Source organism: Silurus meridionalis, chromosome 23, assembly GCF_014805685.1.
Source record: "Silurus meridionalis isolate SWU-2019-XX chromosome 23, ASM1480568v1, whole genome shotgun sequence".
NCBI classification, from domain to species: Eukaryota; Metazoa; Chordata; class Actinopteri; order Siluriformes; family Siluridae; genus Silurus; species Silurus meridionalis.
In genome coordinates this window covers 12,735,560-12,761,821 of record NC_060906.1, presented here as the reverse complement: position 1 = coordinate 12,761,821, position 26,262 = coordinate 12,735,560, and the positions used below count along the sequence as shown (strand labels likewise).

The following is a 26,262-nucleotide window of genomic DNA, read 5'->3' as shown; positions in this document are numbered from 1 at the left end:
TATACAGTATTGTTAAACCATGACTTATGCTCTCTATTGTATATAACTAAAATATTGCAAAAAGCTTGCAAGCTGTGCTGGTTGTGTAAAAGAGAAAGCGAAAATGCAGACTTGTGCTGAGTTGTTATTGTGATTGCTCTAATTATTATAAGAGTTATTGTAATATAGTTTAGGTGAATTAAATTTTAGATATAGAAAGTAAGCAGCTCTTCAGCTTCATTCAGCATAATTAATCGTGGCATGTGAGCAATGTAAGGTAAGGTTTGGAAAAGGAGTGTAGTGATGGTCTGGAAAAGCTCATATTCCCAAATACAGAACATTTGCCAAACCATTTGATTCCTCTGTCTAGAATAATTTTAATTTAAAAAAAACAAGATCTCAATTTTCTGCTTTGCATGCTTTAACAATAAAAAGCTATTAAGTGAAATGTGGGAGAGTGCAGCCAACATATTTTAATCATAGTGATGCAAAGTGAATCTTTTAATCATAGTAAATGCTAACTTTGTTTTTCAGTGAAATGAAGGTTGGAGGGGAAACTCCATATGCAGACAAACATTCAAACATTTAATGCCCTTGTCTAATAGCTTCAAATAATACATTTTTGTGATAAGTTTATTGGTTTCATGGACGGATATATTTAACATACTGCAAAACCGTAATATAAATTCTTAAAGTGTTATATACATTATTTCTGCATTTCAATATCAGTTTAAATGACTAAAGAGTAATTTCATATCTTCATTTAATTTCTGTATTTAATTTTGTTGCCTCAGCTATATGAGAATTGGCAGTGCTCACTTTTGAATTCCAGCCCATGTATATTATGAGATCTTAGAGAAATTCATCTCTAAGGAACACTGGGGTCAAACTTGCTCATCAAGAAACTGGACCAATCAAATTATAACATGGCATCAATACTCTCTCCATCTCTTATGTAGATCCGGTTGTAGAAGGTTTGAACTGGTTGGATCTGAATAACATCTGTGTCCAGGAATAGCATGGTTTATACTAAAGTCCTGTATTAGCTCTGCCTGATATCACTTCAGTGTTTTGACATGATGTCTTTCTAAAGGTCATGATTAGAAAAGGTTAAAAGGGAATGGCTTTGTCCACTTAAAGTCTGCAGAGACAGTGAAGTGGGTGTTACAAAGACTCAAAACTGACTTAAAACTGTAAACTGTAAAATGGCCATAAATTGAAGCTAGCTGGATTATCAGACATATATTGTAATTTATTCACATTTTTATTTATCCTCACGTCATAGATTCCACAGTTTACAGAGATTTAAAAGAAGAACAAACAACTACATCCACTTAGCATTTTTCTTTCAGGAATTCTGAAAATGTTTTATAAAAAGAACAAAAAAAGAGAGAGAAAACTAAATTACAAATAGCTACATACATTGCAACTATTAAAAAGTGGTCTAGGTCTTGATAATTGTTATTTTAATTGGAATTTAAATGTTAAGTAGCAAATGTATTACGTAAAGTGTATTAAACTGAGAAAATTTGTACAAAAAAAATATTCAAAGCTTCCTTCTGTTAAGGAGACAAGGCTGTAAAAAGGCAAATTTGATCAAGAATGAAGGTCCAGCTGTTGCATAGTTTTCAAAATGTACTGCTCCACTTCAGCCAGGCACAATCTCAGTGGTATTGTTTGACTCATTTCATGGCAGGTTTTGTTATAAAAAGGAGTGGTATGTGGTATTATAAAAAGGAGTGGTATGTGGTACCACAAGCAGTTTGCTGGAAAAACAACCTAACAGTGCAGGAACGAATGAAAGAAAGGAGATACTTAAAAAAAGGCAAAACCGTGACTTTAAAGTTGATTAAAGAGAAGTTAATATCAGAGAGAGCTAATCAATGTAGCTTTTGAAGCATGAGAATGATGTGAAGATGACTTGCTGTGTGTGAGCAGATGAGTTTAAATTTTCACAGTCAGCCCAATAATAACGCATTAAAAAAAATCAATACGAGAGATAATATAAGCATGGACCATTGTATGGCATGGTTGATATTCAAAGCAAAGTGCAAAAGATATGCATTAGCATGGATATAACAAAAAACAGCATGTATGTTGCAGCCATAATATTTACCAATGTCCAAAACTAAGACAAAAGAATAGAAAAAAATTCACATTTAAATGCATCTATAAAACATGAGACAAACATTGAAGTGCAAGGAGAGCTTATGTACAAGTGCTAATCATCTTTGAATGAAAACCAGGCCAGAGATCAGTGACCTATGACTTGGTAATGTGACATGCAAGGTCTGATGGGAGACATAGTCTTGTGTGTCTAAACATAATACTGACTGTAGTTCTGCATATGACCAAAGACTGTATGATGTTACAATAGTTTCTTTTTAGCACATTTTAGTCTGGATAACTTAATTACATTTACATGTATTAAGCAGACACCTTGTCCAGAGCAAGGTACAAAAGTGCTTTAAATCTCTATTAAATCTACACTGGTATGCTGGATTACAAACTTAAGATAAACCAGCCTAAAAATTTTATAACTAAAAGACAAAGCAATCCTGGAAAATTGCTAGTTTAAGTGTAGGGAGAGGTAGCAGTGCTGGAGGACTTTAGGCAGCGTGGTGCAGTATGAGGTGTGATAAGGTCTCTGGGGTAAGAGGGTGCTGGTCCATTTTTGGCTTTGTAGGCAAACATCAGTGTTTTAAATCTGATGTGTGCAGCTACTGGAGGGAGCACAGCAGTGGGGTGGTGTGGAAGAACTTGGGCAGATTGAACACAAGTCACGCAGCTACGTTCTGGATCATTTACAGTGGATGAATAACATTCAGAGGAAGACGGACAGCAGAGAGTTGTAGTAGTCCAGTCTTGAAATGACAAGAGACTGAATAACTCAAAAGGTTTTGACACATTATCTGCTACATAATTTCACTAAAGTAGCATTTTCCACCCCGGGCACTGTGTGGTGCATGTACTCAAAATAAAGTTAAAGAGGACAAGGTCAATGTCAGTGATGTCATTCCTGCGCCACTTTTCACAGATGTGCTATTCTTGTACTAAATAATTCATTGTGTGCAGCTTCAGTAAACAGGACTCAATTGCCTTTAAATTGTGTGTTTTATTTTAAACCATGTGATACAAAACCTCTTCTACTTCTATGCAGACTGCTATTTAGGCTTACCTGCTCGGGAGGCAGAAAATTAACTTGCCTCAGGTGATTAATGACCAGAAGAAAAGTCTTCTCCTTGATATTAAGGAAGGCCTGTAATTTTGCACTGTAAACATAATCCACTGCTGTGCGAGCATCACCTTGTTGTGATTCTTGTGTAATAGAAAGTGACTGGATATGAACTTAAGAACTAATATTATTATATAAATCAAATGCATGTCGGAAGTGTAAATGATTTCTACTATTTAATGACTTGAAGGATTTTTGACATTCTTACATGTAACAAATGAGCGAACTGCTGAAAACCTCTTAGTAAATGACATTTCAATTGGAATTATCACTATGCAAGCAACTTCAAAATAGAGTGAGTGTGAATATAAGGCATGGTTTCATTATCCACATGGCTTTGGCCAAGGTGACTGAGACATAATGAAGCTTGCCTGGCCTGACTGCATTATAATTAGATAAAAACCGATTGCCATAACAGGACAGGGACAGAAAATCACTGCCTGAAGCTCATCATGCTGCACTGGTCTTTAATGGCTGAATGTTTGCAAAGAGGTATATTATATTAATATTGGTGTATTAGCTTTTAAAGCAGTTTGTTCTAAGTGTAAGTACAGAGCAAAGTTTTTTAAGAGATCTATATTTTTTTATAAACCATGCAAGTATTATTTTTATATGGTAAAATTGACATTCATTTAAAAAAAAAATGTCAAAAGAGTTGTTTAACGTGGAACACTAACTACTCATTGCCATTGGAAGGTCGGGCTAGTTGAGGCATGGAAAAAAGACAAGTAGAGTGGAAAATGAGGAAAAATTTAATCACCTTGACTTTAAACATGGCAAGCTTTCTGGAAACAGATGCATATTGTCAAACCAGCAGATCTCCTGGGATTTTCAAACCTAGCAGTCTCTAGAGTTTGCACAGTATAGTGTGAAAAAAAAATCCTGTAAGAGGAGGGTCTGCAGGGTGAAATACTGAAAAGAGAGATCAGAGGACTGGTCAATCAAATAAGCACCCAGAACACACAACATATCAAACCTCAATTGGCATACATGGGCTACAGCAGAAAAATACATCAGGTCCCAAACAATTTAGCCAAGAACACAAATCTGCATGCAGTGGAAGTGTGTGCCGCGAACCCGGAAGACATGCAGGGGCACAGACTTCAACTGCTATGTTCTTGTATTCTATTTCTCTTGTTTTCACATTCATTGTTTTTTTTTTTGGTTCAACATATTTGTACATAACATTATTTGTTGCCATGGTCTTCTCATGTTCACATAGATTTTCTCTGAGCTATATTCAGTTGAGTTGGGGTTTTCAAAAGATTGGGGGCCCATCCAGATCAAAAAGTCATACTCTGGTTTCACTTAACACAAATTAAGAATTCAGTTAAAGATTCAAACATTTTTCTACATGCTTTAAAAAGCATCTTAGATAATACCAGCACACAAAACCTGCAGGTGTATGAAAGAATAAAGGTTTCCACACTGTTCATCAGATAAGATCTGGTGTTAGTTTTTTTTTTATCCACATGTACTGTTGATTTATGCTGTAGCGGCCTTACTGCCATTTTGAAGCCAAAACCTAAAAGCAAATCTCACTGTCCCTCTGCCAGTGCCCCATTAGTCTTGTGCTATTATCGCAGAAGGTTTTCCACACCTAATAATGGATATTGGTTTGGACAGGTTTCCTTATAAGACTCTAAACACTAAGCATTCTGCACAGCACTTAAACAAGGTCTGCATATTACAGTCACCACTCAGAGGCTGTATACAAGATGTTATGGAGGAGGTTCGGTTTCCTTAGTGTTGAGCAGTCTCACTTAAGCATATGAAATCTTATATTTCTTACATTGGGAAAGATTTTATTTTTTGAATAATGTTTGTTCAAAAATAAATAAATAAATTGTGAGAGTTTAATTACCAATAACATTTCTGAAATAGTTCATACTTTAAAAGAACTGCAATCATGATAATTATTAGACAAATCATTTAATAATACATTTAAATAATACAATACAATAATAATACTACTTTGGGCACACAGATATAGTCATGACAGGTTTGGGTCTCCTAATTCAAGTGAAAGGATAATTTACATAGTACACATTTGTCTCCAACTTTGTGGTAACAGTTTAGGGAAAAAATGTCAGTTGTCCCAATACTTCTGTCCATATAGTGTATGTCACATTCACCTCTGACTCTTACAAACTGTTAGTATATTAGCAGTACCATACATTTGATACCATAGTCTTTAAAGATCTCTGCATTTCATGCTGGGACATCTATCTATTACAAAGAAAGACCAAATTACATGCATAATCAAAAATATACCGTAGCACTCAAATTTTATAGTGTTTGAATCTGCAATATAATTTTTTTTTCCGTTATGGAAATCATTCTGTCTAAATAATTTGGTAATTGTGATTAAATTTAAATGATAAGAGATGAAATACATTTTAGAGATTTTCAATGTTCTATAAACTGAGCTTCAAAGGAATGCGGTTGTGACAGAACCGAAATGAGAGTAATAGATACAAAAGGTCATTAACTTAATGATCTTTTCACTGGATATGGTGTATTTGGGCATTCTGTTAAGAACATTACAAAAGCTATCTTACAGAAATGTAAAAGTACCACATTATATAGTTTATATAGTTATATAGACTATATAGACTATATAGAATAATGTCCTAATGAGAGGGGCAGGCATACAATATATAATATAAATCAAGTTGTAGATATAATAAAATACCACATTTATTATTTTTAATACAGATCATATCTCAGTAAAAACATTTTAAGATCCTGTGGATGTCCATGGCTCTGTAAAGCTTTAAACAGCATCTGTACAACAAAAAATGAATAATGGTACAAGTACTAGTGTGTGCCTATTAATTCAGGTAACAGGGACAATTGAATTAGTTGCCCAATTTATTTAGCAATCACTTAACAGGAAGCAGGTAATCCTGCTAAACATACATCTGTCTTATTGCTGTAGTATAATCAAACATTGTAAAGAGACTAGACCAACAAACAAGACAGATATTAGGGACTCTGTGGTAACGAGGACAAATAAGATTAAGGTTGTCAGGCAGCAAAAACAGACCCAAGCGCAGGTGCACAAAAGCTTTGTTAGAAAATCTTGCACCAAATCCAAGAGCAAAATCAGGAAAAGGAAACAGACAGTTGTCAGGTGATCAGCAAGCAGCATAAACTAGGAAGGGGGGAAGCAAAAACATAAATCAATAATGGTAAAATTAAGAAAAGTACATACAGTGTACTTAGTAGTTACTGTAGTGTTTCATGTGTGTATATGTAGCATGCAAATTATTGAGTCAAGGTGTGTTTAATCAGTAGGAAGGTGATTGTGGGTATGACAGAGTTCAAGAGTGTTTGTGATGACCATGTCTGTAGGCCACGTTGTGTTCTGTTAATGTGAAGCCGATGCCGGGGTTGACTTTATGAGGGTTGACATGACAGTTTGTGCTTGTAAATATGAGAAGGATGTATAAAAATGCAAATTGTTAATTAAAAAGTTGAGGTTTAGGTGCAGCATGTAGCATCGCCATCTCATAGATCCCAATTTAGATTACCACACAAATAGCCACAATTTAATCCTGAGTTCGAGATATTGTATGTGAAGAATTTTGCATGTTATTTTTATGTTTAATGTGTGTGTTGCTTCGCAAGTTCTCCATCCTACAAGCATAAAAAACGTTATACTGCGATATAGAATCTATTTAAAAACAATAAAATGCTTACTCACCATTGTTAAGAAAAAAAAGGATGTTTATTGAACAGCTTTAATTTCTATAATTATGTCTATAATGTCATTGCTTTGAATGTATCACTCGTGCCACCATGTGGTTTTTAGTCATACTGCTGTCATACTGCTGTTTATGGGCTTCTCGTGTTCGAGGCTCGTATTCAGATAGTGGTCATCAAACACATATATTCCTAAATTTATCTTAGATCATTATTTAAACATGCGAACATAGTTATTGGTAATGTCACAAATTATTGTTTTCTTCAAAAGATGGACAAAGACATCTGAATTAACAAGTAAATACTCCTTTGATTTTCCTATGCTTGTCACAAAAGTGAAGGAGGAGATATGCAATACTTCATTAGTTGCTGAATTCTATGTACTAAATGATTTGTGAACTGGCTTGATCTGTTCAGCTGTGAGATTCCAGGGGAAGACATGAGCTGTGTGAAATGCAACGTTGAAAAAAGTGTAATACAAAGCAGAAGTTTCCAGTCTCATCAAGCGTCGTGTGGCATGATTGCCTGTTTTGATAGTTCTGCCATCCAAAACAGAACTCAATTTGTCTTTATGGCTGAAGGGAGCAAGGAATTTACAGCTCTTTTGCAGTCTATCAAGTGCAACCCAAGCCAATAAATCAGTGACACTTTTAACTTGGCTTAAATCTTAGAATGAAATAGGAGAGGAGGTCCACCAGGGTTCACACTATCCCTGTGGGCATTAGATCATCTTACTCTGTCAGTTTCCTGATGAGGCTGCAAATCAAGTCTATTCAGGGTCTTTTGTCTGTCATTCTTGATTGACTCACCAGCTGACTGGAAAACGCCTCTTTACCCGGATGCTGATTATTGCTTTCTTTCCTTTTCCCCCCACACCCTCCCTCCTTCTCTGTCTCTCTCGTTTACACACACACACACACACAACACACACACAACACATCCCATTGTCCTGTGTATATAGAATGTTTTAAACATTCAATTATTCATCTCTACTTGTTTTTTCCCAGTTAGGGCCATGATTAATCCAGAGCCAAAACAAAAACAATGGGTGTGAAGTACGAATACATCATTATAATACACCACACACACACACACACACACACACACACACACACACACACACACACACACACACACACACCTAGGTCAATTCTGCATAGACAATCCATCTACTATCCAGAAAACCCAGATAAATGCTGTAAGGCCATATGGATGTCTGCATGATATTCCTACATACAGCATAAACCATGCTCCATTAAGATAGGGGATTTAGAGATTATAGTGTATATCATTAAAAAGAATTACCAACAACTAAAGAAATGATTGATTAAATAAAAATAAACAAAATAATAACAATACCTTCCTTTTTTTTGCACAGGTGTGCCAAACATTATAAATATAATCTCACATGTGTGCAACACGTTATCTGTTGCACTTCAAAAGATTTTTTTTTATTTCCCTTTTACCATAATGGCTTTTATGATTTGCATGTCTGTTTCAGTTTGACAGAGTCAGCAAAAAACAAAAAGAACCATTTGTCAACGTCTCTGGAAAACTCAGAATAAAATATATATATATTTTCTTGCCCTCAAGGTTGGTTTGCCCTTTCACAATAAAACAAACATATTTGGTCAATACTGACCGACTCATATAGATATACCTGGCTCTTAGAGTAGGCTTGTATGTTGTGGGTGGTTTAAGTTTCAGCAAGCACATCACCAGATGTGCTCTTTATGTGTATAACAAACACCAGTCACAGAAGCAACCTCTTCCATTGAAACGTCTCCACCACCATGGGCAAGACCAAAGAGCTGTGATAAAAATATAAGGGACAAGATTGTAGACCTGCACAAGGCTGGAATGGGCTACAAGACCATCAGCAAGAAGAAAGGTGAGAAAGAGACCACTATTTAAGCTTCTTGCAGACACAGATAGATAGATAGATAGATAGATAGATAGATAGATAGATAGATAGATAGATAGATAGATAGATAGATAGATAGATAGATAGATAGATAGATAGATAGATAGATACATACATACATACATACAAACATACATACATACATCCTTCCTTCCTTCCTTCCTTCTCTCCTTTCTCCCTTTCTCCCTCCCTCCTTCCTTCCTTTCTTCCTTTCTTCCTTCATCCCAATGGGAAATTTACTTAATGAGTATTAGAAGTTCTTTCTTAAAGCTACAGAACTAATTTGGGTGTGTGGGAATTAAATACTTATTTTACTTAATCAAATACAAAATAATTTACATATAATCTTAATTTATTATTGTTTCTGGATTTTCTCTTTCTTTAAAATAAACCTACCATAAAAATTCTATACTGTTCATTTCTTTGCATGGGGGTAAATTTACAAAATCAGCAGGGGATAATAATTATTATGCAAATAACAATTTCCCGCACTGTACATTTGGATTTTCAGAAAGAGTCAATTGTTGAGCAGTCCTATCAATGGCTTTACTGTTCATGTTCTGCATGCTGCTGGAATCCCCATGTTTCCCAGGGCATGCAAACAGTCCATGCCATAACAATATGTGACTTTTATGTTTTTTTTTATAATCTGTGGTCATTAGAGGCTAGTGAACTTTTTTGTTTATTTTAAAGCAAGATATTTACTTTCTAAAATTGTTTTGAAAGCTTTGGTTAAGTGCTAATACAAAGACTTGCACACTTGTTCACTAAGCTCCTCTAAGTCCTATTCTGGAACAGTTCCTGGCTCTGAGAGGATTATTGCCTATGGAGTTTTTTCAGGATAAAGCAGCAAAATGAAATGAAAAGGCATTTTGCTCACATCTTATACAAGTGGATAAGCCAAAGGCCTACATCTAGTAAATGAAATGCATCACAAATGGTTAAACTAACAAACTGTTACTTTGCTGATATAGGATATAAAACAGCTATTTAGGGAAAATATTGATTATACTGTCACCCTTTTATTATTTTACTCGGTACGAGAGTCAGCATTTGCGACCAGAGCTTCCTTCCATTTCATTTACTTCAATAAATCCAGCCTGTTTCACATAAAAATCAAAATTATAATGGATTTTATTGATTCTCTATTCCAATTACAGACTCCTTACTAAGCAGGATGTGAGTACACATTACATTAAAGAGCTAACTTAAAAGTTAATAGGTGGTTAAAGAAATCCTGACACATTAATTTTTTACTAAAGGCTAATAATTATTTTTTTATGTCTTGTTGGTGTAAAAGTTACATAGCTATACAGACCATCTAACTGCATAGAAGGATTTTTTGTGTGCCTGCGTGCTGCTTGAGTCCAACTAGCATGTTCTGGTTAGCATTTTGGATTCAGTCCTAACATCAAAAAAGCTGAACAAACATAATTTATTCAAGAGTAGTTATTTGTCAGTCAGAGTTAAATTATATTACAATATAATTAATATATAATAATAATAATAAGCTTCAATAGTTTTTTTTGTTTTTTTTTTGTTAATAATAATAATAATAATAATAATAATAATAATAATAATAATAATAATAATTGCTTATATCAAATTACACCTTTTCTTATATAACGTTTTGAAAGATCACTTGCAAAATTTGGCTTCTGTAAAGAACATGTGGCACATTTGGCTGAGACTGATAAAACCTGGCCTCGCCTGCAGCACCATGTTGAGTGGACCAAACTGTCCTGGTGGAGCCTGCAGTCACTTTCACAATGCAGTGCAATTTGGATAGTTGTCTCACTAATGCTGAACTAATGTTTTCTTTTCCTGACATGAGGTGTACAATGAAATTGTTTTGTTTATTTAAAACAAAAAGCACTGACGTACTTGCTGCAACATGTACTTCCTCCCAAGTGTGATTTGATTTTTTAGATAAATTAATTCCAACACGCGATACCTCATTTCATATCAATGATTCTGAATGTTCAGTGGACATACAGTACTTTCCAAAAAAGTGGTACTATTTATTGTTCCTCCATCAGGATAAATCTCATGGAATATATATATATATATATATATATATATATATATATATATATATATATATATATATATATATATATACATACTAGGTATGTGTTTTTTAATAAATGTATATATTTTTTCATTAATGTTTATTCAGTGAGTGAATTTGATCCTATGTGTGTACTATACTGCACTGTTAAGTTTACTGAATGATAAAGAACAAATCTAACGTTAAACGTTTTATACGTTATAGGACTTTATAGGACTTTAGGATAAAATGAATTTTACATACCAGCACACTGACAATGACCATAAGAGTGCAGGAGGCAAAAGATTAATCTTTACTGCCCTCGTCTGGAGAAATGGTTTAGTCAATCTATTTATTGTGTGAAGTTATGAATAAAGTGCAGATTCAAATTAGCAGTAAAATAAGAAATACAAATTCATAATGGAATAGTTTATTTTTCCATGTACACAATAGCCTGTGCGCAATTATCATTATAGAAATGTTCTAATATATACAGTGTGAAAACTGTCAGATATCACCTACTCTCTGTGTCTAGGAAGTGTCTTCTTCCTCTCTCTCTCTCTCTCTCTCTCTCTCACACACACACACAATGTTAATAAACAATTTCCCCCTATATTTCCTATACCACATTCACTGTTTGGGCTGTTTAACACATGAAAGTAAGGGAATGCAGGAAACATTTTATCAATTAATAAAGCAGTAAATGGCAGGAAACTGTTGAATGTTTAAGTATTTTTAATGCTTCTGCCAAGTGAATAATCAATAATTAATTGAGAGTATATATGTATAGAGAGTATATACAATTGAGAGTATATATATATATATATATATATATATATATATATATATATATATATATGTGTGTGTGTGTGTGTGTGTGTGTGTGTGTGTGTGTGTGTGTGTGTGTGTGTGTAAACTCTTCACAATTTGACAAAGCTCTTTTTTTAATAGAGTATTAAAAAACAATAAAATGTATATAAAAAGATAAAATCTATTTACAGAAATATATTAATAAAATAATTTACAGCATATAGTTGACAATGCTGTGTTCATGTATTTACTATATATGGTTTATTTATGAATACATATATTTGTGGTTTCCCTTAAGTTCGTATTTCCCTGAAAGAGATCTGTTATATGAAAAGCATATAAAAAAAACCCAATACATTCTTTAGAGTATAGAGTATAACCCTAACCCTAAATAGAAACAGAAAAGAGAGATTTAAAGAGATTTAAATGTGTTAGTAAACCAAAAACAACATTCAGTAAATAGTCAATTAGAGGTTTTTCACCAAAAGAAAATAATACACAGCTTACATCTCAAGACAAATCAAAGCATGATAACTGAGGTTACTTACATAGCTGACATAACAAAGGGACCATGCTTTTTCCAAAATACCCAAGCTTTTCTACAGTTTAACAGTACTTTTACTACCAAGCTGGCTTACCAGCACAACTATACTTTATATATAAACAAATCTTAACCACTATTTAGAGCCATGTCTATTTAGAACCATGTTTTCTTTTTCACTTTACTAAACTGTCATTTCATGCTTTCAATAGTTATCATTTTAATTATTTAATTTAATAACTAACCAGCACCTAGAACACTAGCACCACTTTTCCAGTTTACCCAGCTCTGACACTAAATAAACCAGTTTGATATCCAACTTGTCTAAGATGAATGTTTTAGCAAGAATGCTTATTTACAGAGTGACACCTCTGTAGCATCACTATCCACAACATTTGATTGATTCCTGGTTATGGTTATAAAATGTATAATCATAGTTTAGAGGGCCATCAGAGCACAGCCTTTGGAGAAGAGCTATTTTTCAGTGACATATAATGACAGCCTGATGGTGAAATTTACCAGACTTGTGTCAGATTAATCTGTCATTACTCATAACTGTGACAAATATGGACGCAACGATTGCAGCTTTTTGCATAATAGGTTTGGAAAAGATCACACACAGCCTTGAGATGAACCGCTTGAGATGAATACACACGCGCGCGCGCGCGCTAGCGCTCGCACACGCACGTTCGCGCGCGCGCTGGCTAAAGAGGGGGCGTCACATCAACTGTTGGGGGGAAAAATCACCGCTGTAATTCGCATATGCCAAGAATGTAGAGGGGAAAATAGGTCCAGAAACCGAGGCACGTGAGTGTTTCCGATCGTTACAGGTTTTTACCAATGCAGAGTAAATAAACGCAAGATTTTTTTTACATAGAAATACACTGTTTTGTTATGAAGCTGAACGTGCTGTAGGATAATTGCGGCGCGAGCATGCGCAGTGAGTCGCGTTTTCTATACACAGCTAAATATCAATATGCGTGAATGATTAGAGCTTACATGAGCAGATTCCTCTGCTCTCTGACATACTGATAATGTTATTATCACTATTTAGGGACAAAAAAAACGTATGGACAACAATTGCATCCTCCATGTGTTTTTTATAATCATGTGTATTATCAGTGGTTTGTGTTTATAAGTTGAAAACACCATGTAATAATAATATAATGGCATTTAAATGTCAGCCATGTGCTGATGTAGTGATCTTCCACTCCAGGCATTAAAGCAAAGCTTTCATTATTATATTGAATAAATATTAAGACATACTATATATTTTTAAGACAAATGTCTTTGTAAATATCCATGCAATTCACATACAATAGTTCTGCAATTATATAACCATGTTAAATATTTCTATTAATATGGACCTAAGATTGCCTCTTCTAGCTTTTCATTAATATATACTTGTTTACTTTCATACCCAGCCTCATAAAAATGTCTTAACATTGTTTTGTATCTCACACAGAAAGGGTTAGTGTGTAAGATGCAGTGCATTGATTTGATCAGCGGAAAGCAACTAATCAGGAACACCCAGGAGCTCACATCCCTAAGTCTCTTACAAGGTCTTACAAGCTGAACTGGTAGATTCATCTAAAGAATGTTGCCTGTACATTCTCAACAATGAGCCTTATTGAACAGCTTTTTATCAAGCTGGCATAATGAAGAGCTAGTGTTTGAAGTGCCACTGGTGAGATCTTCTGGTGCATCCCACATCCCTGAAAGAATCATGGGTTGTGGTGGCTCTAGGACAGATGCTTTGGAACCACGGTACCTGGAAAGCTGGACCAAAGAAACGGAATCTACTTGGCTGACCAGCACCGATGCAGACATCCCATTGTCTTCAATTCATAGCATCCCCTCAGATACGACATCTGAGGTTGCGTTCACATCAGAGAAAACCAACAACTCTGGTGAGGAAATCACAATCCTTTAGAAATACATTTACATTTACATTTGCATTTGCGGCATTTAGCAGACGCCCTTATCCAGAGCGACGTACAAACGTGCTTTAAATCTCTAGTAGTGAATAAATCTACACTGGTACGCAAGAATACAAACTCAATATAAATATAACTCGAATTCTACAAACTTGGAAAGTGCTAATTTAGGTATTTCAGGAAGAGGTAGGTCTTCAGTCGTCGCTTAAAGATAGTCAGGGACTCTGCTGTACAGACATCTAGGGGAAGTTCATTCCACCACATCGGTGCCAGAACAGAGAAGAGCCTTGAATTGTACTTACCTCTCATTCTGAGAGAAGGTGGTACCAGTCGAGCAGTGCTGGAGGATCTCAGACAGCGTGGTGCAGTGCGAGATGTGATGAGGTCACTGAGGTAAGATGGTGCTGGTCCATTTTTGGCCTTGTAGGCAAGCATCAGTGTTTTGAATCTGATACGTGCAGCTACTGGAAGCCAGTGAAGGAGCGCAGCAGTGGGGTGGTGTGGGAAAACTTGGGCTGATTGAACACAAGTCATGCAGCTGCGTTTTGGATCATTTGCAGTGGACGAATAGCGTTCAGGGGAAGACCTGCCAGCAGAGAGTTGCAGTAGTCCAGTCTTGAAATGACAAGAGACTGAACAAGCAACTGGGCAGCCTGTATGGACAGAAATGGTCGAATCCTTCGGATGTTATAGAGAAGAAATCGACAAGAACGAGCAACATTAGCGATATGTGGGAAAAAAGACAGTTCATTGTCCATAGTTACCCCAAGGTTACGAGCAGTGGCTGAAGGGGAGAGCAGAGAGTCATGAAGTGTTATTTGTAGATCTTGACCTGGAGATGAATCACCTGGGATGACCAGCAGTTCTGTTTTGCTGGGGTTGAGTTTAAGTTGGTGAGCCCTCATCCATAAAGATATGTCTGACAAGCATGCTGAGATCCGAGCGGAAGCTGTGGTATCTGATGGAGGAAAGAAAAGATGAGTTGAGTGTCATCTGCATAGCAGTGATAAGAAAACCCATGTGAGGATATGACTTCACCAATGGAGTGGGTATAGAGGGAGAAAAGGAGGGGACCAAGTACCGAGCCTTGTGGGACACCAGTGGTGAGTCTGCATGGGGCAGATGTGGATCCTCCATGTTACCTGGTATGAGCGACCTTCCAGGTAGGAAGCAAACCATTCCCATGCTGTTCCGCAGATACCAAGGCTCTTGAGGGTTGACAAAAGTGTCTTGTGGTTGACTGTGTCAAATGCTGCTGAAAGGTCCAGAAAGATAAGTACAGATGACAGCTTGGCTGACCGAGCAGCATGTAGTTTCTCAGAAACAGCCAATAGGGCCGTCTCTGTGGAATGTGCCGCTTTGAACCCAGACTGGTTCGGATCGTGGAGGTTGTTCTGTGAGAGATAGACAGACAGTTGGTTAAAAACAGTGCGTTCAGAGATTTAGAAAGAAAGGAAAGGAGTGATACCGGTCTGTAGTTGTTGATGTCTGATGGATCCAGAGCCGGTTTCTTCAAGATAGGAATGACCCTTGCTTGCTTGAAGGTAGTTGGTACATAGCCAGATGTTAATGACCCATTGATGATTGTGGAGATGAAGGGCAGGAGATCTTGCGTGATGGTCTGGAGCGTAGTTGAAGGGATTGGATCTAGAGGACAGGTGGTGGGATTGCAGGATCGGATGACTTGCAGTATCTCATCTTCTGTTAATAATCTGCTATATTGTTTCACCGTGACAGTGCTTTGCCTGTTGGGGAAATACTGTCAAGACACCAATACATTCAGCTTCAGTTGTCATGGAGATGGCTCCATTCCTTCTGCAGTTCAGTAGATGGGGATGGGCTTTGATTTATACAATAAGAGCTCCTTTAAAAAATAATAGTCAACATTAATGCACCAGTAAAGATTACATATTTAAATGAAAATTGTTCATGGGTATTATTAAGAAAGCTTTGGATCTCCGTGATGGAAAATGCAGATGTTAACACTCAAAGCTCAAAACTGGACCTAAAACCTTTGGAAGGTTTCTTGCTTTAATAGTTGTCAAAGGGATGAGTCACTGTGTTCACAATTATTTTTGGTTTCTCTATCTGCACTGACAGATATCTTCGATGATGGCCTGCCAGCTCCTGCTCAGGCGTACTTAAAGGTGTGTTCTGCTATGTCTGAGGCTAGTCTTAATGATGTGAAAGATGGTTGTCCTCAAACTATACAGGCCTCTCAAGAACTGGAAGGGATGCCCTCCTCACCAGGCACCACAGTGCAGAGGAGAAGTGTTGTTCGCACTGAAGAGATTGTAAGTTTCAGTCAACAATAGACCCATTAGAAACCAGGCACGTAAGTGTTATTTTTAGAATTGGTTCAATTATAAAACAGCATGTTATTTAACAGCTATATGCTGTACATATTTTGATAGAGTAAAGGCACTACTCGGGCCAATTGTTGTTATAGATAGAAAAACAATAAGATTAGCAAAAACACCAGGATTGTGCTAGACCTTCCAGACATCAAAATTTAAGGTTTACGGTATTACTATGTTTATGGTAATTATATGACAATAATATAATCTCAGCATTCTCAGATAACATTTATTCTAATACTACCTTGTGTTATCCTGTGTCTAACACATCTTCTGTCACAGCTGTGATTTATCGCATAACCTAGACTAAGTAGAATTGAACACAATAAGCAGATATGCAAGTTAGAATATCAGAAAAGAGTATTGTACAATCACTGTGCAGTTTGTGATCACATTACATTTGTTTGTCTTTTTTGCACACGATAAACCAAGTGGCAGGACAACAGGATGTCCACTAAGCAGGTGACCATCACTGTGACCCAGAGCATTCGTCAAGTGGACAAGAGTGGAAAGATCAAAGACAAATCCCACACTACTTTTGAGGTCATGAAACCCCGGGATTGTGTGAAGGATGCAGACGCAGACTCGGTTTTGAAGTGAGACATGAACTCAGCATAGGGACTGACATAAGGATTGTCTTGTGAAAACTGTGATGAACAGAAGGCAGCATGGAACTGAAGAAGAGGGTATGATATTGGCAGAAGTACAGGTCTGTAAATGTGCTTTCAGTCAGACAGGCTTTATTAGACTATGCTGTTTTGTGTCACTCACATTTAATTTATTTACTAATTTTACCAGATTCTCACTGTTATTTATCATTCTCCATTGCCATGTCTCGATTCTAAAAGGGGCATTTTAGACATCTGAAATGGTATTCTGGGAAAAAAACGGTAGATTTGTGACAATCAAAGCAAACACCAGAAGGCCTCTTTAGCTATTTATATAAACAAAGGCACAATTGTTTTATGTGGGCAGCACACCAATTGTATGTAATTATCTTGTTAATGAAGAGTGCCTTTCAAAGGTTTAATAATTATTACATTTTGCTATTTAAGCAAATGGGATTTATTGGGAAATAATTAAGAAATGATTCTAATAACTGGGTGACCGGGTGCAGATTTCGCATGTTCTCCCAGGTGTGATTTTAGATCCCCCACCCCCCTTTATCCCATTCACCCACCTTCAACCAAGTGCTACCAGGAATAGCTTTGGATCCATGTGGTTTTGACGAGAATAAATCGGGGAAATGACTAAATCATCAATCAAAATAATACCAGAACTGCTTTTGGTTTGATATGAGGTGTCAAACCATGCTAAGCTTCACCACCATGCTAACACTGATGTGCTAATGTTTACTATTAATGTAAAGATGTAAATTAAACTACTAAATGTATGTTCTAATTGTGAGTAAAATTCAAAGCTATGTTTAGTACATTACTAGGATTTTTCAAGGTCACATGACATTAACAGGATGTGCTTTATTGACTAATGTAGAGAAAAAAATAACAATGACCAGTAGAATGTATTCTATAATACCGGTAGGTTCAAATTCAAAGTGCACTTGATGCCACACAATCATTTACAAAGACAAATCACACATGAAGATAATATAACACAATATTCAGGCTTTATATACAGTACATATGATTGATATATATATATATCTGGTAAAGGCAGTTGAATGGTCAGGTGTGTTTTAGTGCTGTATGGATTTGTCTCTGCTCGTCGTATTCAATGTGCCCCATCCTAAAATGTGGCTCCTCCATCTCTAGCCAGTGTTGAACACTGAACTCAGGAAAGAAGAAAGCAATTTCTCTTTCGGCTGACTCTGACGAATCTGTGAGAGCACACAAACATTGTAATTCACTTAGGTAAAAGCACAGGGGCGAGCAGAAGATAATCCACTGCCATCAACACAACGCACTTTGTTTACAGATGGATGTGTGCTGACTGCGAAAACGGCTTTACTCAGTCTGTTCGACGTGTGCAATTGTGAGAAATTGGTCGCTGAACAGACAAAAAAGAATTTGATTTATAGTTGGTTAGGAACAGCAGGAGAATATATTACTCCTATAGCAGCCTGTTCTAAGCATTCATCTCTAGCTGAGCAGAAAAACCTTTATATGATTATCCAGCATATATTATATAATATATATTATATTGATTTAAACAATTTTAGAACGAACGCACATGCTGATTAATAATTGGGACATTTTTGTTTAATCTTTATACCAACAATCAAGATTTTTTGTTAATATTTACATACGAATGAGGAGAAAACTCTGATTACTGTAGCATGGTTGTTGATACCAAAACGGCTGAGTATTTCAGAAAGAGATTAATTCCTGGGATTTTTACACAATACAGTCTGTAAAATATGGGGGGGTGAACAGACACCTTAATTAGTCTTTACAATTGTGGTGAGCAAATACAGTATATAGAAAAACACAGCTCAAGCCATTTTCCTCTAATCCTCTGACAGATGTCACTCACTCTGTTTACTTTTCTTCTTTTCGCACTATTCTGTGTGAACTCTAGAGACTGATGTGTGAAAATCCCAGAAGATCAGAAGATTATGAAATACTCAAACTTACTAAGGCTCATCTGGTAGCAACCATGCCACGATCAAAGTCAGAGATCAAAAAAAATTATAATTTCCCATTCTGATGTTTGATGTAAACAGCAACTGAAACCCTTGATCTGTATCTGCATCATTTTATGCATTGTGCTGCTGCCACATGCATGAATGAATAAGCATGAAAATGTGCAGAAGTACATGTGTTCCTATTATTAAGAACAGTGAGTGTGTATATTTAATACAGCCATATTAAAATGGTCAGGTTTATGTTTGTTTATTTTGCCCCACTCACAACCATTCACCTGTAAGTGCTTTATTCACTTGACTCAATTACATCAATATCTTGCTTCCTGCTACATAAAACAGCTTGTGTCATTATTATGATATATGACACTGTATGCCAGTTTGTTTTATAAAGTATCTACACCACACTTTATAGGGTGTGAAACCATAAATTCATAGTGAAAACTGCTTTTTATTTCCAGAAGCTTTTATTTTTTCATCATAGTGAAATGGTATAGCAAAAAAAAAAAAAAAATCTTTGTTCACAATGAAATAAACACTAACGTTTCCAAAGTCATCATAAGACTTGATTTTTTTTTTCCAGGTTTGTTTGTAACAAATTTATGCACATGTTTCCATACTGAATTAAAAAGCCTTATACATAAATGAAAATTTGTATTTTTAAATAATATAAGTGTGGAAGCGCATAACGAGTAGAGGGCGGAGCCAGACTGGAACAGAGCGTGCTGATTAGTCTCATCAGCTACAATTGTAGTTTTACCGGTCGTTCCTTCTGGCTCCGCCCTCCACTCGCGAACTGCTGCCACAAAAATTTTGTCTTAAAAACAGCCACTGATGATTTTTTATTTTATTTTAATGCTGTTAAAAGTAACACAGTTTAGGTGTAAAATGGACTGTCTAGGTTTTTTGTTTATTTGTCTGCTTCCTTCTAACTTTCTTAGTGTACTGGCATAACTAATCTTCACGCAGGCATTATTTTGTTTACTCGTACACTGTGTGCATTTAATCGACTTTGAGGCTTCAATAAATACCTGAGCCGTGAGTTGTGTTCCGGGTGTCAGTGAGGCCGTATTGTGCTCGAATTGTCTTTGGAGATGTGTACCGCGCTCGATACACTTTAGTGGGACCCATCAACTCCCGCCAGTGGCTAACAGCATCCTCTTTCGCGAGGATGTAAGCTCTCATTGGACCACTAAAGCAGGAAAAAAAAGAAATATCCCAATCTTAACTGCTAGATACCTTCAAGATACCTTTAACTATTGGTCACATCATTTATAAATCGTATTCAGTTTATAACTGAATCTGATTGCTCTGAGCATGCTGATTAATATAGTGTAACAGCATTTCTGACACAAGTGCCAGCTTAATGCTAATCAAAGATTCAATTAATGGCATTTACTCTCATAAATTATAATTTTTATATTAATAGCTTGTTCTATCGTAATAGCTCCATTTAACAATTCATTCTAATAATAACCGTATAAAAACTGAATTCTATATAAAATGTCTCGCTAAGGACTGCGCCATTTTAGAAATTCAAAGCCAAAAAGGAAAAAAAGCTGGTAAATAATGACTGTTCATATCTGCCGTAATGTGAGAGATAACAGTCTGAATAAAGGAGAGTCGTGCAGGATCCGAGGTGATCAAAATCGGGAGGAAAAATCCATTCTAAAAGTTAGATGATGTATAATTGCTGTGGTATTAAAGAAATCAAACAGCTCACAACACACCTCAGGGACGTTGACTGTTTACCAATTAATGTAAAATAATGTACAAATATGACATCAGCATTGTCTCTGAAGGACTAGAAGGTTGTTCATGACTAGCATAGATTCGGGGGAATGTATTGCTTTGGTTTTTTGGTGTATTTGTCTGTAAAGGACAAAAACATTGTTCATGTGCATGTCCGATATAAACAGCAGGGATATCGAAATAATGAACTGCTTCTTTTGTGTGAATCTAACAAGCAAAGCCTGCAAACTAATACTGCATCAAGTGGCATGCACATGTTTCATCTTTGTTTTCACAGACAGTAGTGCTGCCTGATCACTGGTTGCCATGGGAACAACTGACCAGATACATCATCACATCTCAGATTAAAGCCGTCTTTTAAGGATCTTAATAATATTACCAGTATAGCTAATAAAATGTAACTATTATTTTGAAGGATTTTACTGTATATCTGACAGAACATTACTCAGGCTTGTGGTATTATAAGGTTATAACTGGATTCTATTACACAAAACTGTGAATCAGCATTTACAGCTCAAAAATGTTAAAGATACTCAGATTTATTCTGTCTTATTATATACTTACTATATGGACAAAAGTATTGGGACACCGGACATTTTATGCTATATGTGGTTCTTCCCCAAACTGCTACCACAAAGATGAAGGCCCACAATTGTATAGGATGCCCTTGGATGCAAAAGCATTAATTTTTTCTCAAAGATCTGAACCTGTTCCAGCATGACATGGCCCCAGTGCATAAGTCAGCTCAATGAAGATATGGTTTACACGGGTTAGAGTATAAGATCTCCTGATGAATTGAAACACTGACTGCACCTCAGGGCCTCCTCACCCTACAGCAGTACGTGGCTTTACCAATGCCATTGTGTCCAATGAGCCAATGAGCACAAATCTCAACTATCACACCCTAATATCTAGTGGAAGAACTTCCCAGAAGAGAGTTTACTATACAATTAAATGGGTACTAAATGAAAGAAGGGACATTCAAAAAATTTTATGGTCAGGGGTCCACAAACTTTTGTACATACAGTGTATCTGCTTTCTTTTAAATAAAAGAAGAGAATTCTCTTGTTAATGTACAATAAAATCTGTATTTTTCTTTGCACTCTAATTTCTGATCTAGAATTATCTTTAGGCATTTAAGAAAAATGAATGAGGTTATTGTGAAGATGATGACAATTACACACAATGACTCACTCATACCTTGACATGAATTCAACCAGTCTCTGGTAGAAGAAACGTCCTAGAAACACACAAATGTAAATGAGTATCACTTAGCTAGCCTGAGCTGTTACTCTGTTAGCATTCTTTCAATTGGGATTATGTACTACAGCAGACATTTCTGGCTGGTGATTCAGCGACAGCATGACTCATGGATGGCTTGCGAAAGACGTATCCCAGGTGGTAAAAGAGAGCACTATATTGTTTCTAAAGGAGAAATGGGAGCATCTACATTACCATTAAATGACTCGTGACTCATGCAGTAAATTGCTGGTTAGGTAAAAAAAGATCAGTATTCTTGCACTTTTATCATTTACAACATTTTATTTTGCCTTAAATATGAAATGCATATAGTGTACATGTGTCTTAGGGGAAATTCTTCCTTACCTTTGTGCTCTGCATAAAACCTCTCTGAATCACTCCTTTTCCAGATGAGATCTTTTCTTCTGACAATGATGAAGTTGTTCTCAAGGATTTTCCGATGGAGTGCCTTATATGTAAAGTATATATTAAAAGAAATTGACAATTAATTGATACATGAAGAAATATAAATTTTAAGAAATAAAAGACTTAAGAGAGAATATAAAGAATATATATATATATATATATACCCTTGTGGCTGATGAACGCAAATATCCATAAGCACACTCCAAAATCTAGTGGACCTTCTTTCCAGAAGAGTAAGTGCAAAAATTGGACTAAATGTGAAATGCAATGCTCAAAATCACATCATATACTTATGACCAGCTGACCTAATATTTTTATTTATTTTATATATATATATATATATATATATATATATATATATATATATATATATATATATATATATATATATATATCACTAGTTAATGATATGCTCACGAAGGCTATTTGACCAAATAATTATATATATATATATATAGATAGATAGATAGATAGATAGATAGATACATGAAGAAATTATATATATATATATATATATATATATATATATATATATATATATATATATATGGGTACTAATATATATATAATTATATATAATTATTTGGTCAAATAGCCTTCGTGAGCATATCATTAACTAGTTATAGCAGTTTTAGCCTCCAGTTTTACGTCATTAATTCAGCTGCTATAATTCTCCAGCTTCCTTTATAGGATAAAAAATTGTGTCTGACTCTCTATAGATATATCTATCATACACAGGCATATTAAGGCAAAGAGAATATGCCAATCTATCTTTCATCTATAAATGTTTAAACTCAATAACTAAAATATTTACAGCTGCTCTATGCAAATGCAAATCAAATTAGCAGGCCAAAAGTGATACAGAGTAAAGAAAGATGTTGGATTTTAACCAGTGTTTTAATTAATCGCTTTTAACATGCAGCCACATGTGCAAATTAAAGAACTACAGGGGGATCTGAGGCCTATCCTGGAAACACTAAATATGAGGACAGAAATACACCATGAATGGGGCATCACATAGTAAGGTGCCATGTACTCATATCATAAGGCAATTTAACCCACACGCATCAGTGAGGCTTGGGCACATATATCCCTTTCACAGTTCACTGATTGTCCTTCTTTGAACTTTTGAAGATGCTCTGACCCAGTCACCTCATAATTGACTGTTTACAAGCTGCCTAATTTATCCCACATGTTGACAGCTGCATTGTGATGAGAAAATGTTATTCAGTTTACCTCTCAGTGCTTTTAATGTTATCGCTGATCGTTGTATGCATTAAGATAATTTAACAAGAACAGTAGCCTGTAAAAGACTCTTATTTCATATATTTGATGGATGGATGAACGACTGAATGAATAATACACCAAATTCATCTCATGAAGGCAATCAACCGATAAGTGGAATCTCTTGTGCTGAACTTTGACACAACGTCGTTGTACCATTAAAATGTAACTTAGTGCCATTGTGGATTAAAGTCAAAGATCCAATGTTCGCATTCATTCTGTAATCAAACATCCATATTTCTCTGCATGGTCATATACCTTGCTCCTAAATCAGATTCCCAACCTGGCTCTGGACTTATCTTTGCTTTATACATTTTAGTCTCTAAAACAGCCAGGATCAGGAGGTGTCTGATAATGATCTGATCAGCTCAATCCGGTGTGTTTGGAGCAGAACTCCAAACACACCGGATAGCGGATACCTCTGGACCAGGGTTGAGAACCTGTGTTAAGACATACAGCAATATTTCTCTCCTTCTCTCACCTCCAGTAGTAGAGGTTGAGCGACGGCATCCGGTTTGATGACTGCAAGGGTGAGCTGCAGGACCTTCGCACATCGCAGCCGTGTCAAAATCATAACTGTGTTTGGAATGAAAGGCTTATTCGTGTTTACTTACTGTCACCCAGTTTTAAAGCTTCTACCCTGAAATGTGAACTAGTTAACAATCTACATTATCCATTAACCCTGGCTTCGATTAAGTAACTTTATTATCTGATGTTTATAGAAATCGGACTAATGGTTCGTTCATTTCTTTCAATCTTTGCTACTTCTGAACGAGACTCGCGACATGCATGGGCGCCGCCATTTTGCTCTTTCGTAATGCAAACCGAGCCGACCAATCAGATCTCTTCTCTGGGATCAGACGAAAGTCGAGTGGCAGAGCTGCTGCCACGCCCCCACGTATTCAAATCCATATGGTGCTGTAAATGAAATACATTACAATTACACTTTATTATTTGATTATACGGCGTTATAATGTTTTTTAAATAATCTACAGTGTTTTAAATACTGTATAAATGCTTAAATGTAGACTTTGTCTGAATGTAGAAACATTTAGAATTTTGTTCTGTCTACTGTTCATTTTAGCATTTAACATGATCATTAAGCAAGCATTTTATATTATTATTATTATTATTATTATTATTATTATTGTTATTATTAATAATAATAATAATTAATAATATTATTATTATTAACGATTATTATTGGTGTTGTTATATCATCATTATTATACTAATACTAATTATTATTGTTGTTATTGTTCATTTTATCATTGTTGTTATTATTATTATTATCAAAATAGTTAATCTCACTATCTTCTATTTTCTTTTTGTTATGATTATTGTGATCATCCTTGTTAAAATCAAGTCTTATTAGTGCAGTTTTCATGCTTCTGCTGTATACTGAAATATAGACTTTGTCAGAATACTGTATCCATTTTTCTAGGCTGCATGTTGATAATCATAATTTCATGTAATGTTCTATTGTTATTACACAAATGCTTGATAGCAAAATTTAAAAAAGCAATTTAATAATTAATACATTTTAATCACAAAATTGTGATAAAATAAAACTAAGGAATAATTATAGGAAATTATTTATTTATAATTGTAATATAATTTATAAATTATAGATATAATTTAATAATAATTAAATACAATTAACTTATAGATAAGTTGCTTTCACCAAAGCATGCTTCAAATCCTGACCATTTTCATTATGTGCATACAATACATTTTTATTGCTGCAGTAAATACAGTCTGAATCTGCTTTATTTATATAGTAAATTAAAAAATTCCAAAAAATTTATATTTACAAATTAACAGTATAAATATAAAGTACTGTCTTATAGTTAACACTGCCTCATTGCTAATTCCCATGCTTAAAAAAATCTAAATACCATTTATTTTAGTTTCTGCTGTTTTTCCTTATCGGCAAGCAAGACACAAACTGTACATAGAGAAACATAGAGAGTTTTCAATCTACCAGTCAGCAAAGGAACAAATTAGAATAAGCAAAATATATTATTTGTTATTAAATGATCCATACCCAAGGCATCACTTGTCACACTTTAATCAGGATGTCTGTCCTGCTTTTACAACAGGGTAGCTGACACCTACTGAAGCCACACACACTCTCTGTTTTGACACTGTGTGTGTTTCATGTGCCTCTGTAAAACAGGAAGTGATAGGGTGGGTCAGGTCAGAAAGGCATTTCCTGTCATAGTCCCATTTGGTCACCTGCTATTTTGTGTCCTGCCACTGATTGCTCTCTTTGTTTACAGAACATTAAGGCATTGCATGCTTATCAACATATGAAACCAGATATGGGCCAAAATAGTTATAATCGTGAAAAAACTATTTGTAACAAACACAATATGTTTTGTAACATTAAATTGTGTGTTTCAGATGAAAGTCGTT

General features: G+C 35.4%; 2 protein-coding genes across 4 annotated transcripts; one reads left to right on the top strand and one right to left on the bottom strand.

The window, feature by feature from the left end:
• Positions 1-11,934: 11,934 nt before the first annotated feature.
• On the top strand, positions 11,935-17,264 carry baalcb (BAALC binder of MAP3K1 and KLF4 b). Of its 3 annotated transcripts, none has more exons than XM_046836816.1 (4): positions 11,935-13,054; positions 13,713-14,157; positions 16,285-16,331; positions 16,974-17,264. In XM_046836816.1, the coding sequence occupies exons 2-4, from the start codon at positions 13,974-13,976 to the stop codon at positions 17,139-17,141; spliced, it is 399 nt and encodes a 132-aa protein (XP_046692772.1). In that variant the 5' UTR covers positions 11,935-13,054; positions 13,713-13,973; the 3' UTR covers positions 17,142-17,264. The 3 variants fall into 3 exon arrangements, with proteins under 3 accessions (XP_046692772.1, XP_046692769.1, XP_046692771.1); XM_046836813.1 differs by having other exon boundaries at positions 11,938-13,054; positions 16,285-16,478; XM_046836815.1 differs by having other exon boundaries at positions 11,938-13,187; positions 16,285-16,478.
• A 735-nt stretch (positions 17,265-17,999) lies between these two features.
• Positions 18,000-25,975, bottom strand: nme6 (NME/NM23 nucleoside diphosphate kinase 6). Its single transcript, XM_046836812.1, has 6 exons — positions 25,892-25,975; positions 24,326-24,762; positions 22,501-22,603; positions 22,096-22,135; positions 20,175-20,335; positions 18,000-18,378 (listed from the first exon to the last, which is right to left on the bottom strand). The coding sequence occupies exons 2-6, from the start codon at positions 24,416-24,418 to the stop codon at positions 18,227-18,229; spliced, it is 549 nt and encodes a 182-aa protein (XP_046692768.1). The 5' UTR covers positions 24,419-24,762; positions 25,892-25,975; the 3' UTR covers positions 18,000-18,226.
• Positions 25,976-26,262: the final 287 nt, after the last annotated feature.

Bases quoted from the DNA above. Each gene is read 5' to 3' on its own strand.
- nme6 (XM_046836812.1), bottom strand. From the start codon at position 24,418: ATGATTTTGACACGGCTGCGATGTGCGAAGGTCCTGCAGCTCACCCTT. The intron at 22,604-24,325 runs GTGAGAGAAGGA...TTTACATATAAG, and splicing joins CTCAACCTCTACTACTGGAG to GCACTCCATCGGAAAATCCT. The intron at 18,379-20,174 runs GTATTTATTGAA...GTGCTCTCACAG, and splicing joins GAACACAACTCACGGCTCAG to ATTCGTCAGAGTCAGCCGAA.
- baalcb (XM_046836813.1), top strand. From the start codon at position 13,974: ATGGGTTGTGGTGGCTCTAGGACAGATGCTTTGGAACCACGGTACCTG. The intron at 14,158-16,284 runs GTGAGGAAATCA...CTGCACTGACAG, and splicing joins AGAGAAAACCAACAACTCTG to ATATCTTCGATGATGGCCTG. The intron at 16,479-16,973 runs GTAAGTTTCAGT...CGATAAACCAAG, and splicing joins TTGTTCGCACTGAAGAGATT to TGGCAGGACAACAGGATGTC.